Source organism: Crocodylus porosus, unplaced genomic scaffold, assembly GCF_001723895.1.
Source record: "Crocodylus porosus isolate Cpor-Errol unplaced genomic scaffold, CroPor_comp1, whole genome shotgun sequence".
NCBI lineage: Eukaryota > Metazoa > Chordata > Crocodylia > Crocodylidae > Crocodylus > Crocodylus porosus.
The window spans coordinates 43,879,249-43,898,322 of record NW_017728948.1 but is presented as its reverse complement, the minus strand read 5'-3'; the positions used below and the strand labels follow the sequence as shown (position 1 = coordinate 43,898,322).

Here is a 19,074-nt window from a genome sequence, read left to right as displayed (position 1 = left end):
CCTGAAAACAACTTGCAGCTGAAATTGCATGGGTTTTCAAGACAGTTTTGTTTCTCCTTATTCAGGGAGTAGCTCTACTGTATTGAACAGTCCCTTAGTACTTTGACAGTTTTCCCAGTGAAAATTCTAATACATGCTAGTTGCATACCTTGTTGGGCTTATTTGACCCCAGCAGTCTTTTCTGCCCAGAGCAGGGGCGCTGGACCCGATATCTTACAAGGTCCCATTCAGCTCTAAACTTCTGTGGATCTGTAACACTGTCCTTAATGTCTAGACACCAGCACACACCAGATTCAGTGTGCACTATAGCTGCACAGCTCTCAAAATATGTCAAAAACAACGCAGAGGCAAGGTGTCTTTTGGGGGTGCCCTGAGAACTGCATCAAATGTCTCCAGCTTATTTGGCCTTATGGGCCACATCTGGACTGTGAGGTTTCTTGTGAGTTGGGTGACCAAACTCCAGTGGCAGGATGTTGACTTGTCAGCGCAGCTACTGGAGCCACTGATTTGATACAGAACTCAGGAGTTGAATGCAGCCGCCGTTCATCTTTACTCATGTCCCCCATTTTTCCTTTGCCATGGAGTTTAGTCTTGAGCAGTGACTAAAGATCCCAAATTTGGTGGCAGACAAGGAGCTGGCAGAGTGAACAGAACCATGCCAAGGCAGTATCTGTGACAGTCGCACTGATTAGCTTCCACGGGCTGTGAGTTGACCCCTTGGATTGCTGGTTAAAAAGCCGTGGCCTACATGTATGAAAACAGATTTTTCTTTACAATACTGAAAGCTGCTTTACCTACTTTCAGTATAGTCATAAATACTCTGAAAAGAAAGTTTAGTAATTGCTTAGAATTTTTCTCCAGAGTTTGGAGCTAGCTGCAACAGGGATAAGTCTTCCATTCCTAGATTTTAATTCATTTGTAGTAGTACACTGTTAAAAAGAAAAATTGCATATTTTACCTCTGCAATCCAACTGGTGGGTTAAAATTAGCATGAGTTTATGGCCTCGGAGTGCTTAGTAGACAGCAATTAGTAGTGGTAGTTGTCTGTTGCTTAATGTAAGCTTTCAAATAACCAAAACCAGAGAAGTTGCTTTGTCAGAATTTTGAGTCCATAAGAAATGATAACTTTACACTTTCAAAGATAAATATTTGAGTCTTGAAATAAAACTATATTTCATAAGAATTGTTTTGTATACCTTACTTTTTGCTTTTTTAGTCTGTAATGGAAAGCTTTTCTTTCTAGATGGAGCTAAATTTGGAGTTATTCAATGCAGCAGTTTTCTGCTAGTGAGCCTGTAGTAAATGTATATCTATTAAGCATTAGACTCTTTATCAAAACTAAAATATGTAGTATGCCTCCTTTTTATTCAATCAATAATATGATAGATTAAAGCCAGGGCAACACATTTCCTCTGATATTTTCTGTTTGTGCTATTTGCAGCAAATGTGGATGTGTTAAAGGCCATGGTGGCAGACAACAGTGTGTTTGACCCTGAGAGGTAAGGTCACTTTTTTTCAACTGTATCTCCTCAGGTATCTAAAGTATATCCTCTTGTTAACTAAAACTGAAAGTGAAATGATGGCCTTTCTTTTATGATAGCCCTCAGTGTGTTTTCTATATGTTTAACTTGAGTAAAGTTCAAAGGCATCCATTGAGAAACCTTGGCCTCTGGCAGGTGTACAGTTAAAGGTGTGATGGGATCTCGTCTGCGAACCTAAGAGTCATGCCTTCTGCCATGCTACACGTGCCTGACAGGAGATGTATCCAATACTCCCTTTGCACCACCAATTAATAATCTGGGTGTCTGACTCAGAGCATCTGTTAGCTGATGGATGCTCCCAGCTTTAGGAGTTCACCACAACACTTCAAGATCTCCATGCACTCCTGGAGCTGGGAGTCCCAGTTAGCTGATCAGTGTTCCCAGCCTTAGGAGCACTTTGGAGCTTTGGTCACACATTGAATTTAAGATGGAGTGGGAACCAGCCACAAAATTATTATACAAATATGTGTAATAACTTTGTTTTATCGCAGCATTAATTACCTGAATGTATGGCCACATTATTACTTAAAAAGTGATTTACTTATTAATAGCATCTTAAGTGTAATGTGTATCAGGGACTTAGGACAGGTCTGCACTGCAAACATACCATGCCAGGCAGGCAGTGGCATGCTTAAACATGTCAAGCTTTGCATGCACTACCTTCCAGTCGGATGTAGTGATGGTTCATTTGTATAGTGCTATAGGTGGGCTAATTAGGTCTGCTGAGACTGTTAATCCATTGCTGAGTGAGAAATGGGTATCCCACCAGCAGAACTGTGCAAGTGTGTCTCTGTTGCGTAAGGAGATAGCATATGTGGAGCAGTGTGGTATGTTTCAGTGTGTCACAGCCTGTAAGGTTTGTGGTGTATGCCAGCCTTTAGTCACAATGACATTATTTTAAATACGTAGCAACTGCTTACATTGCATAAATTCTTGTTTGTATTCTCTTGAAGATGATTTTAACTAATTGGTAATTTTTTCTGTAAAACTAAAAATGAAAATAAGGCATCTGTCTCTTTTGTTAGAAAAAGTAATCAGCCAAAGTAGCTGTAATTGTAAGCCTTGCTTTGATTGTTTTCTCTTGTACTTTTAAATTGAGTCCCACTTGCTGAGTCAATGATTAAAAAGATAAGATAGAAGATATTTTTTCTTCTCTGATTCACTAGGCTTTGCCATATGCCCCAGGATGTACTTTTCTCTTAACTTACTACTCTGTGTGTGCACATGGGTGTATGCATTGAAGTGTAATAGAAATGTATTCATCTGGGAACTGAAGGTTTACAGTAGTGCTTTACAGGCTGTTGACGTGTATTATTACTTTAAGGTCAGGTACCTTAAGGTTCTTAAAGAACTAACAAAGTACTTACCAGCTAGGGGTGTAAACCAGCTTGAGGCTGATCTCAGCAATGAGAGAGAGGAAAAGGAATGATCCTCGTATAGGTTTCAGTTGTACAAAAACATGCCTTTCATCTCTGTTGTCCTTTGGATAGGGCAGATTGGAACCTCTCAATGAAATGCTGCCCTGGGGAGACAGGAGGTGGCCATTATGGGCAGGCCATTTCCCAGTCATTAGTGCTAAGTAGCATTTTCTTCCTGGGGAGGATTCCAGGGCACTTTGGACCAGATGTGCCAGCTGTTCCAGCTGCTGCTAGGCTGGGCTCAGGTGTGCAAGGACCGGGTCTGCAAGGCACTGAAGAAGCATAACGGGCCTCTGATTCTGGAGTGAGAGGGATATTAATGGAGTCCTGACCCCTGCATCCTGACACCTCATTTGATGAGTGACAGAAACACTTTATTTAACCCCAACAATCTTTCCTGCCTGGAGCAGGGGGCCTGGACCGGATGATCTCACAAGGTCCCTTCCACCCTAAACTTCTGTGTGAATCTGTGACTTCAGAAAAATACACATATCTTCCCCTGCTCTCCTCCCCCCCCCCCAATTCATGTGCTAACAAGATTACGTACTAACGTTTTTTTAAACACATGTTTTTGTGCTATAACTATATCTGCTTAGAAAATGATATAGGTAACGTACCTGGCCAAGTGCAGCACATTTTATGTATTTTATAAAAATACCTGCACTTACATAAGCAGCTTTCATCTTTATTGATACAAACATAAGTACATTTATAAAAGTACAGCTACATCCATACTGAGAGGGAGGATAGAGATAATGCCACTTGAACCAGATTTTTATCTAAGCAGATGTAATTACTGAAATGTTAAAACTACCTGTAGATCAGTCCTCTGTTTTCTGTGTTCAAACTTTCCCCTTTCTCCATTTATTTCCCATTTTATTTGAGAAGGTTTTGGTTTGTTGGAGGATTTTTGAGGGGAATAACTTTTACTACCATATAAGATGCATCCTTTTCCAAAAATGGGGTGATTTCAAAATAATACCATCTTGTGCAGCATGGATATTTATTTAACTTAAAATTCAAGTTTAATTTCTTTACCTTTTTCCTAGGAACTTCAACATGATTTCAGCCAGTTATTTCAATTGTTGTGACTCGTAAAAAGATCATATTCTATTTTTCAGTTACATGGATGTGGAATAGGCGATATATAAAATCTGCAACCCAACACAGGATAGTCTTTTGCAGCAAAAAACAAACAAACCACTTGTAGCTCGTTTTGGAATTTAAAATCTTTTAAAAAATAAATAGATTATATGAATGACTAAGCAATTAAAAGTTCCTGAGAAAAGTGCTAATTGAAGATCAGCTACAGAGTTTTGAATATAACTTAACTGCATTTCCCTGTCAGTTTTCTTCTTTCTGTTATGAAATGAACTTCATGTCATAGTTAAAATCATTCAGTGAAATTGTTAAACTATCTGTCATGCATGGCTGTGAAGGGAAGATGGAATGTAAGCATGCTTAGAGTTGTGTGACGTAAATTATTTTGTTTTGTCAGTTTTGGCATAAGAAAACGAAGGTGATCCTGTGCGAATTGGCAGAATTTCTGTTTTCATTAGTTGGTGTGCATCCCTCAATACAAGTTAATGCTAGAACAAATGATTGATTCTTTCACAGTGATATAAAACTATTTCTTTTGTAGGAATTATCTTTTGTCAAAAACAAGCCCAAAGCATGACAATCCCCACGCGGACCAAAGGAGACAAGAGTGCTCAAAAGCTCCCATGGCTCACCAAAAGCATCCATGAATGCCTGAAAACTAAAAAGGAGGCATACACCTAATGGAAGGGAGGGGCCATCACCAAGGAGGATTATACCTCCTTGGCTTGAGATTGTAGGGGGACTATTAGGAAGGCTAAGGCAGGGATGAAACTGGGACTAGCAACCCAGATCAAAGATAACAAGAAGTCCTTTTTTAAATATGTAGGGGGTAAAAAGAAGGTGCCAAATAATGTGGGGCCTCTGCAGGATGTGCTTGGTAGCACCAGACGACTGGGCCAGCAGGGGATTTTATGCTAAGGGGGAATCCAGACGGGTTCATTAGAGGCAGGTCCTGTCAGGCCAACCTGGTGGCCTTCTGTGACCAAGTCACCAAAGACTGGGATGCAGGTGTCGCGGTGGGCGTAGTCTTCCTGGACTTTAGGAAGGCCTTCGATACTGTCTCTCACCCCATCCTCATTAAAAAATTAGGCATCTGTGGTGTCGACACTTACACAGTCAGATGGGTTGCAAATAGTCTGGACAACTGTACCCTGAGAGTGGTGGTGGATGGGTCATTTTCAACCTGGAGAGATGGTGGGCAGTGGGGTTCCCCAGGGCTCAGTCCTCAGGTCCACACTGTTCAATATCTTCATGGGCGATTTGGACAAGGGGGTGAAAAGCACCTTGTTCAAGTTTGCAGATGACACTAAAATGTGGGGAGAAGTGAGCATGCAGAAGAGAGGGACAAGCTACAACTGGATCTTGACAGGTTACAGAGGTGGGCGGATGAGAATAGGATGGGTTTCAATATGGACAAGTGCAAGGTCTTGCAACTGGGGAGGAAGAACCAGCACCACACCTACAGGCTGGGGAACTCCCTTTCCATCAGCACAGAGGCAGAGAAGGATCTTGGAATCACTATTGATTCCAAGATGAACGTGGGCCACCAATGTGGGGACGCGGTCAGGAAGGCTAACCGCACCTTGTCATAGAGGCATCACGAGCAGAGCCAAGGAGGTGATCCTCCCCCTCTATGCGACATTGGTCAGGCCGCAGTTGGAGAACAGTTTTAGATTATTACTTAGCTAAAACTCCATTTCTAGGAACAAAAAAATACATTTCAATTGAAACGAATTCTTTAAATAATTTCTTTTTTTCTTTTCTCTCTCCTTTTTTTGTTTAAATAGCCCTTTAACTCCTACCACTCCTGGGAGTCCTGTAAGTCCAGGCTCTCCTTTATCTCCAGGTGTCATTCTACATAAACATACTTGTCGTGGCCATCACTTCCACACTGTTGGAGGAGTAGCAGAGAAGGATGTTTGTACTCGCTGTAGTCAAAAAAGATGGCACCTTATAAAACCAGTCAACAAATCTAAAGAGCAAAGAAAAAGCCGACAAGGAGAAGTTACAGTACTTTCTGTGGGAAGGTAAGGCTCTGTTCTGTTAGATTTTTTTTAACAGGTTATCCAACTGGTCCCCTTGTATCCTGCTACAGCCCAATTCTCTAGTGATTTTTGCCCTGACCAGGAATGAAGAAGACTAATTGTTCTGCTATGTTTATCCTACAGCGTTGTTGATTAGGCTGCGAGCATAGTCTCATAGGTGTATAACAGACATTGGTATGATGTCTTAAATATTTAAGATTTTTTAAAATAGAAACTATCTTAATTTCAGTGTTCATCTCTTGGTTAAAACTTTATACGTTACTCCTTGGCATTATTCCATTTGTATTCTGTTTGTATACCTCCACCTTTGTAAAAGTTCTTAAAGAGAAAGCTGTAATTTCAGTGGTGCAGGAAGCTAAAAGTAGTCATGGTATGTACATAGTACAAAATAGTAAAGAGAAAGGCAATCTGTATATACTCTTGAAGAATTCTCATTGATGAGATTAGAGGGTAGAGAGAGAATTTTTGGCTTATCCTTATTTTCACATAAAACTTTGAATTGAAATGTTAAATTAATTCTACTCTGAAAATGGATTCATTCATAGGCTTCAGTATATATATTCACAACACTTGGAGGTAACGAAGAAAACAATTGGTTAGTCCATTTTTTGTAATCTTAAGTTGAGAAAAAACCATAAATGACAACATTTGATGTGGTATAATTAGTGATTTTCATGGATAGGTGTATCAGAGACGGGTTGGTAGTATGGATTTAGAAAGAAATTATAAGTCAAAGATGGTGTCCGTGGTACAGCCTGAATTGAAGGCAGGATGGTGGTAATGTCCACAGGCATCAATATTCAGTAGGAGGAAGGCATGGCAGGAAAGATTAAGAACAGTGTTGATCTTGAGCTGATTACCAGACATCTCCATGGAACTGATTGAGAAATAGGCAGAGATATCAGTCTGAACAGTAGAAGGCTCATCTGGGGTAGTGTCTCTGTGAGTCCTTGGCATAGAAAAAGTAGCTGAGTTTGTGTTTGCAAATGAGGTTACCCTGAGATAAGGTGTAGAGGGAGAAGGAAGGTACCCTCAAAGCTAAAATCATGTAAAATTGTCCCAGAAAGTTGAGTAGGTGACTAGATAGGGAGAATCCTCCAAAGGGGACATTGAAGGAGATGTTGGAGATGAGCTTGGATAGGATGGAGTCACAGGAAACAAAGTGAGGAAAAGATATCAAGAAGAGCATGGATGGCATTATCAAGGGGAGCGAATGTCAAGGAGGAAGAGGGTGGGGTACAGGTTCAGAGCCTTGGGTTGGAAGAGATGAAAAAGGAATGTCAAAGAAAAAGGAATGTCTTTTTTTCCCCCAGAAAGCAACAAAGTATCAGCAGGTCGGTACATGAATGACTGGTGCCTCCTGAGATGGGGGGTGGAGCACAATTTGTGAGCGGCAGCAGCCGTGGTTGGGGTGGTGAGCAGCGACTGCCCACAGAGGCTGGCAGTGGTGGCGGGGTGGGGGTGGTGTTGCGATTGGCAACCGTCCACACAAGCCAGCTGTGGTGACTGCCTGTAGAAGCTGGCGATGGTGTCGAGGGGGAGGGTGGCGAGCGCCCACAGAACGAGTGGCGGGGGGGAACACGCCCCCTCATGAGTTGCCTATGACTTGGTAACAAGGGAGAGAAAGGAAGTAGTGAAAGAACATGTGTACAAAAGTGGTTTTAGGATTACTGTAACTTTTTGAATATACATGTTAAGCATGGAAACCATGTAGTCAGAAATTATTCTGATCTGCAGTTTTTCCAGGGCAGTTCTCAGGGCCAAGGACCTTGTCATCTCATGTTTACTATGAGGTGCCTAATACATTTTAAGTGCTATAAAATAATAACTAATAATAAACAGAGCGTAGAACTGATGAGGTCTCACATTATCAATAACTGTTAGTGGCCAGGACCTTAACTTTGCATCTCATCTGAAAGATGGCATTAGCTATAGCACAGTACCACAGAAGACCAGACTATAGCTGGCTAAACACAGACATAGGGGGCAGCAGGTTACACACTGAATCACTAATGTTAGTTGCTGCAGAACTTGGGGAGTCCTTCCCATCTAAGTATTTAATGTTTAACATAATGAGAGGATGGTTTATTTCATAGCTTAGTGGGCATGTCTACCTGAGACACTTCACTGCACAATAGACTAACCTGCCCAGTCCCCACCTGCTCCCCAGAGGTGCTCCAGAGGGCAGGCAAGCTGGAAACCCAAGCAAGAGAGCTGCTGGTGAGTCCTGTGTCCCGTCCCCACTTCCCCCCCTGGATCAGGAGGCTTGCCAGTAGCTGTCTCACACTCAGGACAGCTCCCAGAGACCCTCCTGCCCAGCAGGGGGCTCACTGGCAGCTATGTGTCCCAATGGGCATGGCGCCAGGAGAGCTCTGCCCTCTGTAGGAGCTGCTGTCTCCTGGCCTGGTGCACATTAGGGCCCCTCCCACTGTGCATGGAGCTAGAAGATAGCTGCCACTGCAGCTGGCAGAGCTCTACTGGCCCTGTGCACATTGATACCAGCCCCGTGCCAGCCCCTAGGCTAGCACTTGTGGAAGCCTGGAGCTCCCCCTGGCTGCTGCAGATGAGCAGAGCAGGGTGGGAGCAGCCCTGGTGCAGGCTTACTTCCTTTGGGTGTGTCCACACATGCAGGCACATGCACTTGCAGCAGCTCAACTAGGAGCAGCACAAATTTAAATCAGGGATTTCTGCCTCAGTGAATGTGCCCAGACATGCACTTTGGTGTGAGGCAGCTTGTGCCACTTGGGGCAAAATAACCCTGCCCAGCTCCTTCCAGATCTGCAGCCAGGGGGAGCTAGAGCCTGGGGCCAGTACCTGTGCTGGCCATCAAATTATAAAGTTCAAAAGTCTGTTTCCTTATGAATGATGAAAATGATGCATTTTCTCTGCAACACTAGGTTTTTTGATAATAGTTAATTGACTACATCTTGATAAACAGCAGTTTTCTTTTTAAGAAGTATTTTACCTTGTATTTTGTTGCATCAATTTAACCTATAGCTGAGTGTGTATTTATTGTTGAGAGTTGTTGGTTGTAGCTGTGTTGGTCTAAGGACATAAGCAGACGATGTTTTTTTGGGTAGATGTGTGATATCTTTTATTAGATCAGCCAAATAGCCTGGGAAATTGTTCTTTGCAAACTCTCAGGCACACGTGCCCTTCTTGAAGCATAGGTAGAGTTTGTTGGTGTTTGTGTGCTCTCCTGGGTAGAATAGAAACCAAAATGCAAAATTCAGGTCTGTGAAAATCAAATGAGTGGCATTGAAGTTTAAAGGGAACGGGAGACAGTAGGTAAGAAGGTAGTTGGGGGGTGAGGGGGAAGAGAGAGAAAGTGATGGAACCTAGCTGGAAAATGCAGACAAGTTACCTGGGGTCACTGGATGGCAGACAGGTTGTAATGTGCCATAAATCCAATGTCTATATTTAGTCCATGATTTTTCGTATCCGGTAGATTTAGAAGTGAAGTGCCCACCCTGTATTGCAGTCCTGTTATAAAGAAATCTTTATTTTTTTTCCAAGAGAAGTGGTTATGATCCAGTCACAAGACCCTTAGAAAGTCACAAATCTAGGGGTCCTGGTGTGTTCTTGAAGCCTCTCTTTAAAAAAAATCTTGTTTCCTACATAGGCAGTGGAATGTCAATAGCTAGTTAACGAATCTGCAGGGAGGAACTATCCTAAATTTGTTCTTCTGTTGCTCCTTTCAGGTTTAGAGTCACAAAAGTAGAGAACAAATCAACTTCCAAAGAGCGGAAAAGCTTGATGTCTGTTAGTGCTTTAGAAAGTATCAATGGTGAAGTGCCAGCCACTCCTGTGAAACAGGGTTCCAGAGAAGTGCCTACCACACCTGCAAAACAGAGTTCAACAGAAGTGCCTGCTGCTCCTGAACAGAGTTCAACAGAAGTGCCTGCAACACCTGTGAAACAGGGAGCACAATAATATAGAGGTATAGAGTAACAAGTAGGTATGAAAAATGGGAAAATGGAATTTGGATGATTTAATTAAGTCATCTTTAAATGATGCCTAATCCTTAAACAATTTAATTATTAAAGATGAGAGAACTACAGACCAACAGTGAGATGGGAAATATATTTCATTTTAATTTTCTTAAGTTGTACCTGTCTTTATTCTAAATGGACACATTGGTAATTATCTAATGTCACAAAAAATAAATCTTCAAAACTGGATGGAGTCCATCTTCCAATTAAAATGTAATGTGTCAAGGTTAACAATATTCTATTAAACTCCTATCTAATGATTTACTTGAAATATTTAAGTATTTAAAAAAATCTTTTTCGTCCATTGGCTTTTGCAATCAAAGGAATAGAAACAGATGTCTAAGAATGTTTTTGTTTATGGATATTTCTTCCCTGTAAATTACTTGATCTCAAGCCAGGTCCTGGTGGGCATGTGCCTTCCATGTCAAAGAACATTGCCATCACTGGTGCTAACAGAAAAATATAATCTATTGTAGAGGCACCATGTAGTGCAAATGGGCATAGGGTTGAAGTGACCTCATGATGTCATCCAGTCCAGTCTGCTACTCAAGGCAGAAATATCTGTCTAAATCATTCCAGACAAGTGTTTGTCTAACCTGATGGAGATTCCACAGTCTCTGGAAGCAATCTTAGCCACCATTACAGGTTGAAAACAGACAGTAGATTTGCCTACAAAGCCTTTTTATTCTGGGATACTACATAAGTACAAACCCACTGTCCCACATTAAGGACCTGGGAAGTATTCTGATGCACCCTCTACACACCTTTTCAAGTTAATTGCCATTCAAGCTGCATGAGTAAACAGCTGCTCTGTGCCTGTTTTGATGAGTCTGAAATCTGTTTTTAACACACAAAACAACATTTAAATGGCTATTAAGAAAGAAAATAGCATGCTATTGTAATTTTCTTTCTCCAGTAGAAAAAACCTGGGTGAAAAACTGCAGATCCAGACAACCCTGAATTTTTTTCTAATATCTGATCTAGCTTCCCCTTGTTGCAGTTTCAGGCTATTACTGTTTGTTCTGGCCCCCATGAACCCAGAGAACAGTCACCACCCTGAATATTTCTATATTTACCACAAAAAAAAAAAAAGAAAAGGATTTTTGCTTCCTTCCAAAGTCTGTTTTGCCAGCTAAATCAAGGAAGCTTGAACACTCCCCTCCACCCCCAGTTATACCTTCAGTTGCTCAGTTTTTAGGCTGTTATCTGTTTAATGCTTTTTGTTACTTCACCGATTCTCAGGTCTCTACAAAGTCTTTTTGGATAGGCAAGTTCATACATTCTGTGGTGTACATTATTTTTAATACTAAGCTGTTTCCATACATTGAAAAGTATAGAGAAAAGGGCATAAACATTTCAACAAAATGTGTTCCAGTTCATTTGAATTGTATAAATGATATGTGATCACCTTTGAATCATGTTCCAAATTACAAATCAAAATTGTTTTGTATTTTAACCTTTTTTTATAGCACGTTAGTTAGTGGTCTTTCTTACTTAGTAGGCAGCAACATTCTGTAAAAATATATTTATGTATGTTTCTCAAATATGTTTTCACTTCTAAAGTTAAAACAGCCTATTCTCTAGGGGTGCATATTACTGTGCTTTTATAGCTTTAAATGCCCATCCAAGGCAGTCTTATGTGTATTTTGAAACCTCTCATAGGATTTAAGATCTTCCTTTTTTATAAAGAGATGTGTGGGTAATGGAAGATAGGGTCAGAGGACTCTCTCGTAAAGTTCACTCCAGTCTTATGCAACAGTTAAACAAATCATCTGGGAAAGGTCTTGACCTTGGATTAGGATCCATGTACGCTACAAAAATAATCAGGCCTGCATTGGTGGGCTGAAACTTTTATTCCCATCATAGCTATAGGGCCATGGCTTTCTGTCACATTGGCAGAAAGTTGTTTTGATAAAATGCTTTTAATCATATTCAAGAAAATTAAGGCAGGCACTGTTTCAGGATTATAATCCACATATTCCTTTTATTATAATTAGGGACATACCTAATTTGTTGGGATTGCTCCCTGATTCAGCAGTCCAAATGCAGTGCCCATGGCAGAGTGCAGCTGCACCCTTGGCCCCTCCCTGGAGATTGACAGATGGCCATCTGTCAGGAATGGAGCAGGGTTTCATGTTCTACCATGAAAATCTCCCCTCCTTCCCCATGCTTCAGGATGCCAGGGCTTTCCGCCTATTTTCAACTCCTTCCTCCCCTCCCCCCAACACTTGTTGGACATCTTTCAGGTTTTTTTCAGTCCTCACATTTTTTCATAGGGGACCCACCAAATTTTTGGTTTCCATACCAATTGCAAAAGTGTGAATTTGGTAGGTTGCTAATTGTAAGGTAATGAAAAGAATTGGATTTGCTGAAATTGAACAGAAGTTATATATGTTAGAATTTTTATGGCTGTCACCAGTAAATATATGATGATGAAATGCATTCACTACAGGTACATATGGGGAACTTGACTCAACAATAGTAATGTATTTGAAAGGTCTGGTGTCAGGAAAGCATTTTAAAAGGTGCCACAGTCTAAAGCAATTGTTCTGGCAGCTGGAAACCACACATCAGTCAGTTTTAAGTAGACTGTAGCATTTGGACTAATTTGCATTGCAAGTTCAGTCCTTGCATTAAATGGCAAATTGTTGGATAAATGTGATAAAATGTCACATGGTAGAAAATTCTAAACAGCTGCAGAATTTTAAAAAATCCCTAAATATCTTCCATGGTAATTGTATGTGTCTGACATTTTCTTAGCTTGTGTGCTGATTAGCATTTTCTTTTCTCCTCTTCACTTTCAGGGACCTTTTTCTCATGTGTTTAAACATTTGGAGTAGCATGTTTGGATACTACATTGTCAGTTAATCAAAATATTGCGAAACGTAATCTTTCCATTACAACATAATTAAAAATCTAAACAATCTTCTTTCCAGTCTGTATACAGAAGGCATATTCCCTTTTCAAAGTACCTCTTGATGTTTAACTTCTTAAATTGAATGCTTGTCCTTTTCGTCCTAAAAGTAATTATGGAACCTGTAGTTATTATCTTTGCACAATACATCTTTTGCTTTTACCCAGTGTGGTTGGATCACAGCCTTCCCTAAAGGGGTTTGTACCATGTTAAGAATTATTTTTCTATCCCAAATAACTTTTGTTTACTAATTAAATTTGACAGCACAATACTTTAAACACCACTGATCTCACACAAATGAGTGCCAGCTGCAATACATATGAGATAGTCCATACACTATGAGCAAATTAATGTCAATAATATTTTTCCTAGAAAATCTATAAATCACAAAAATAATCTAGGTACCTATTATCAAGACAGGACTAATAGAAATCAAGTAGGTAAATATGTACATTCCTTGTCACACCCAGATGATTAATGTTGTTTCTTTTTTAAAACCTTTGGGAACAAAGGACTACAAAGAAATAATATAAGATAAATATATTTTACTTTAACAGATATGAATTTTAAGAATATTATTTTAGATGAGTTTAAAAAAATCTCTCACACATACATTTCCCATCTACTACTGTTAGGCTCAACTTCTGAGATTGCTAATTACTGTAAGATGCATTAAAACCTTGACCGTTAGGTGCTCTGAAACCGGAGAATCTGCCAGTGTCAACTGACAAAACTCTGCCTCATTGTTTTCCCGTGTCTAATATCATTGCAGCTTAAAATGTATAAATGAGTTCTTCATAATAAACAACATGCACTCTTCAGCTGCAGCATCACAGATTCTGTGTTAGTCTGTGGGCAGTTGTAATATTTGAAACATTTCAAACAGTGTTAGAATGACTTTGAAATGCTTTAAAAGGTGAGCATACAGATGTACATATTCAGTAAAACTCTCCAAAACATGACAAAAATGTACCTGTAGGGAACAGGTACTATTTTATACTGCTTTATTTTGTAACAAGTGTGTATGTGGTAGATTGGTCCTCCAGGCATACCACAATGCAGTGCACTTCTTCCCTTCCATGGGCTCCTAACAGTCTGGCTGCTGCAGGCACTGGGAGCTTGTGGGATCCCAGCAGTGTCCAGTACTGAGGAGCGCTTATTGACTGTCTGCTCAGCTCTCCCCCGTCATCCCCAGAATGGAACCCCAAGACCAACCCATCTATGGTATTTACTCAAATCCATCCTCAGTGCTCATGAGAGGAAAGGGGGCAGAAGCCTTGTCTTTGAGTACTTGCCTGGCACAAGCACAAGCATAAGCATAAGGGGACAAGGAGCAGGAGGACAGATAGTGAGGGGGAAGGGGTCAGCTGGCAGGAGTGACAGGCAGCAGTGGGGCAGGCATGAGCATGTGGGGAAGGGGTGGAGGAGGCAGGTGATACAGGGTTAGGGTGCAAGTGGCAGGGGATGCGGGCAGCCAGACAAGCACAGGCATTGGCAGAGCAAAAGACTGGGGTCTGTTTTGGAGAAGTGAATTTAAGATGACCCTCCAATAATTGGATTCTTTACATGAAAAATTGTAGCAAATATATGTATTTTCCATGTATAGAATCTAATTATTAGGCAGTCATCTTAAATTTAAAGTTTGTCTTAGATTCTGGCAAATATGATTCTTTCATGCCCTGTGACAGGAGAATAAAACAGAAGAATAAAACACTGCCTGCCTGCCAGCTGGCATGGTAGTATTGACATGCTTTGGTGGGCATGCAGCAGGGGCTGTAGCTCTGCCCTCGGTTGACTTGCTCTGTTTTCAAAACATTTCAGCCCTGTTAGCCTGTGGAAAGATTCAGATGTTATGCCTGTTTGCACTGTTGGTGTGCCTACCTCATTTACTGCCATCTTGACTCCAGGGTTTTTGTCATCAGATGTCTAATATGTAACATGCTAAACAAGTGGTAAGAAAGAGATAACACTGAAAAGGGGGAAAATAAGGAGGACAGAGATTAAGGAGCAAGTGACATTGAATCTCCTGTGACACTTTACTAGTGAACGTTTTTACATCTCTTCAAACTACTGACCTTTTTTTATTACATGTAGTTCATTGCTTTTGATATTGAGATCTCGTTTCTGCAGAATTTCCAAATTTTTCATACCAGGTACTGCAGAGGAAAACCCTTTCTTGAAAGCTCCTGTTTCTCTTCCTAGACTTTCATATCTCGAGTCTAGACCCTGACCCTAGTCCTTGAAGCCAAACAGCTGTAATCTACCTGTTGCCAGTGGCCACGAGGGCTGGCAGAACAGCCAAGACTGTACTGGGTATAGAAATACTGCAGCCGTGCACCTTTTTTTGCTCATTGCAACCCCTATGACATTTATTGAAGGGGGGCTTAGGAGTTTGCAGTGGCAGGGAGATTTTTTTAGCAGTCAGCTAAGCCCTATTCAAGATCCTTTTGTGTACCCAGAATGGTGCAAAGCAACCTTAGTGTATTGGTAATTCATGCCACTTATTTTTAGTGGGATTCTACTGCTATATCAGTCTTATATTTATATTTGTTTTTGTACAGGAAAATCAATAACATGTCTGCTTTCTTGTAGTGGTAAATAGTTTTGTTTCTTTTGCAGGTTGAGCTTCTAGAAGAAGCATGTTTGAAAAAAATTTGGAGAAACTGAAAACTAAGAAGAAGTGCATATTATTTTAGGAAGTATATTTATGGCACTGTAGTTCTTTATACATTCTAGCATGGAATGTATAAGGGGGTAGGTCCTAAACATTTAACATTTTAGCTAATAAAATGAATTAATCATAGTTGATGTCATAGCATGGGTTTCTGTGGTCAGCATACCTAGTTTATTAGCATTATCTTACATATAAAAACATATGGTAACTCTTTGGGGCAAGGGAGGGATAACAGGGGGACAAAATCTATCAAAAATCATCAATGGTATGTTTAAATCAAAATATTTAATGGGGTCAACAGTACGAGTAATGAAAAACAAAACTTGGGAATACTTTATTTTTTATGACTAAGGACTTTTTTTTAGCATGATGGCCATATTGTAAACTATACCTCAGCCCTCTCTGATTCTTTTGGGGGCCTTCAGGTCTCATGCTTTTGCGTTTCCTTGAACATAATCCCATTATTTTCCCGCTATTAGTTAAGGTCTCAGGCTGCAGTGCTCTTTTTTTACCCCCACCAGTCAGACTATTCAGCAGCTGCTGGTTTTCCCTTTGGGATCTTGTGACTATTGTTCAACACAATGGCCAGATGTACAAGAGTACTGCTTAATCATAACAAGAAGAAAAAGTTTTAAAACAACAAGTGGTCCACATGAATATTTGTTTTATGCCCTTTCAGCCACAGAGCAGAGACAATAAACTACTAGAACCTTCAGGCACACTGATACAGTGGATATCACTATCTTTTTCAGAAACTGTTTGATAGCTACCTGGCCTTTCACCAGAAGATGTTTAAAGCAATTTGATGAGGTCCTTGGAAGGTTGAGCCAACCTTCTCTGGCCAACTGCTCTCCCATTATTTTGTAACTGGCCATGGGGCTATCTTGTTTTGAGTCACTGAGGCTGTGTACAGACATTTGTGGCGGTTAGGGGAAAGTTAAAAATGGCCTCCTGATCTAAGGTATGTTGGGATGGGAGAGCAAGCAGGCTTTGGGGATGGGAGCACAGGTAGGGTCCACCGGGGGGGGGGCGGGAGTTGGATCAGAGAATTCGGGCAGGGGGCAGTCAGCATCCACAGGGGGGATTGGGAGGTCAAGCAGCATCAGTGGGTCGGGTTGAGACTGGGGGGCAGGTAGGGTCTGTGGGGGGATCAGGGCAATTAGGGGCAGGTGATTATCTACAGGGCGCTTGCGGGGGGCAGGGAAGTTTGTTGGGATTGGGGGGCTTGTGGGGTTAGCAGGCAGAGGGAATAGGGATGGGGATGCTCTCTTCCCAACACCTAGGAGCAGAGGCTATTTTTATCCCCCCAGCCCCCAGACGAACAACCCCCACTTACTTGCTTGGCTTTTGGCACTGACAAATGCCAGTAAAACTGACACTGGGAGTGGCTTGCAGGATCAGGGGTTTGTTGGGAAGTCAGGGGTCTGTCAGGGGCCAGGGGACTAAAAATAACCTGGTGTCAGGAATTGGGTAGGAAAAGCATAGCCCTAGGGCTGGGGTAGCGGCTGGCTTTCCCAGCCCTGGGGCTGCACTGGGAACTACAGAAGTTAGGGACAGTTGGATTGGTCTAAAAATAGCCAACCCTATCTAAGTTGAGTGTATCTTCAAAGTAGGTTTAATTTGTAGTGGGTCGGCCATTTTCAGACTGATCTAACTGTCCTGAACTTCTGTACAATTTTCAGTCGGGTGTAAAGTCTGCACCTGGGTGAACTAAATTAGATTGGGCAGCCATTTTTAACCCTATCTAACCTCCCCAAATGTCTGTATGGAGCCTGAGTCATTATTTTGAGAGAAGTAATTTTACCAGTCATCACCCTGTCCTCACCAGCCCCCCCCCCCCAAGAGTATACTGTTAGACTGATCTAACATTCATAAATTTCCTTTTCAACATCAGGCAGAGAGAGCTGTCTCATGTTCTTAACTAGTGCATTGATACCAAAACATTCATACAAAACATTGTCCGTGTTGTTTTCTAGCTTCATGGGTGTGACATAATGTTAGCAGAACTCCAGCGGCTGTTACTTCAGCTGTGTTGTTACTGGATGTTTTGGGGGTTTTTTGTACTATGATTAGCGCTTTATTTTAGAAACAATTTGTTAATTGTGAACTTTACAATATTTTGGGAGATGTTCTTGCTGTGTAACAGAAACTGAAAGCAACACTTCTTTTTGAGTGCCTACCAAGGCAAGATATCCAAATTGCAGCAGCGTATGTGGTAGTGGGGATTGTGCTCTGTTACACCGTTAAGCAGTTTAATCTGGTTTACAAACTTTTAAAACTCATTGTCTACTTTGAATTTGTTTTACATTTTAAACTTAATTCTGTCAAGCTTTTTCATTCAAAGTGCTCTCCTTTTCTTTCTACTTCGGCTCTGAAGGTTGAATGTCGTCATCAGCCTGAGCTATGTAAATTATCAGTTTGTGCAATATCAAAAGAATTTTCCCCTCTCTATTGTTGCTCACTTAAAAGTGAGGATTGAGTTACGTTGGTACTCACAAGGAAGCATGCAGAGCTGCCTGGCACTCTTGATCTGTAGACAGGAGATAAAGTTCGGAGCTGTCAGTGTAGCACTACTCATTAGTACTAAATTTACACTTAGAAAGCAAACCTTACAAGATAAATTGGTCATTTATAATTTCTAAATACTTTTTAAATGGATATTTTTATGCTCTTGTTATTGAGACTTCCAAATTCGAGTCATTTGAGCATGACTGTTACTTGAAAGTTTATTCAGCAATCTCAGTACAGTTGATTTTTCAGGATTGGTATAAATGGTCTTTTCCAGTACTCAGATCTAACAGAGACTTCCAAGGTCATCCTCAAAGTATTAAAAGGTAGATTAAACTGGGTAGATAATGCCTCATATTTTGGTCTCTCTTTCTTTTCAAATGTCATTTGATCCTTTTATGAATTGCTCTACAGTATAATAAATTGTGTGCAGAAGGAATTTGAATAGTGTCACTAACTTCAGGTTTCCAGGATATTAGACACATGATAAACAGGAAATTTAAGGTTATATACAATATATATGACAATGCTTAAATATAGAATATTTTTTTTGAAAAAATGGAAGTTGTGCACAACCAAAGTCAAGAGTTTCTAGATTATTTTCAGAATGGAAATGCACAGTTGTAGTGTGTGCCAAAGGCTTTAAAAATGAGATTTTGTTCAGATAACACATTTTAGTGATATTTTTGTGGTCTAATACTGCAAGTAAATATGTTAACAGATTTGAAAATGAGTTTAATTTAAATATAAATGCTATTTTTTTACTTAATTTAAATGTAGTTTCTACTTTGAGTCCAATAGAAATATGCAAAAAACTACATGTGTATATATACGCACACACATGCGCGCGTGCGTGCACACACACACACACACACACACAC

The 19,074-nt window shown here is 40.7% G+C and overlaps 1 protein-coding gene across 1 annotated transcript in view; it reads left to right on the top strand.

Moving 5' to 3' along the window:
* RELL1 (RELT like 1) overlaps window positions 1-15,814 on the top strand; it is a 39,447-nt gene extending 23,633 nt beyond the window's left edge. Inside the window, exons 4-7 of the mRNA XM_019553142.1 lie at window positions 1,442-1,499; window positions 5,848-6,087; window positions 9,807-10,045; window positions 15,631-15,814. Coding sequence (XP_019408687.1) covers window positions 1,442-1,499; window positions 5,848-6,087; window positions 9,807-10,038 — 530 coding nt within the window. The 3' untranslated portion in view covers window positions 10,039-10,045; window positions 15,631-15,814. The remainder of the gene's footprint in view (window positions 1-1,441; window positions 1,500-5,847; window positions 6,088-9,806; window positions 10,046-15,630) is intronic.
* Window positions 15,815-19,074: the final 3,260 nt, after the last annotated feature.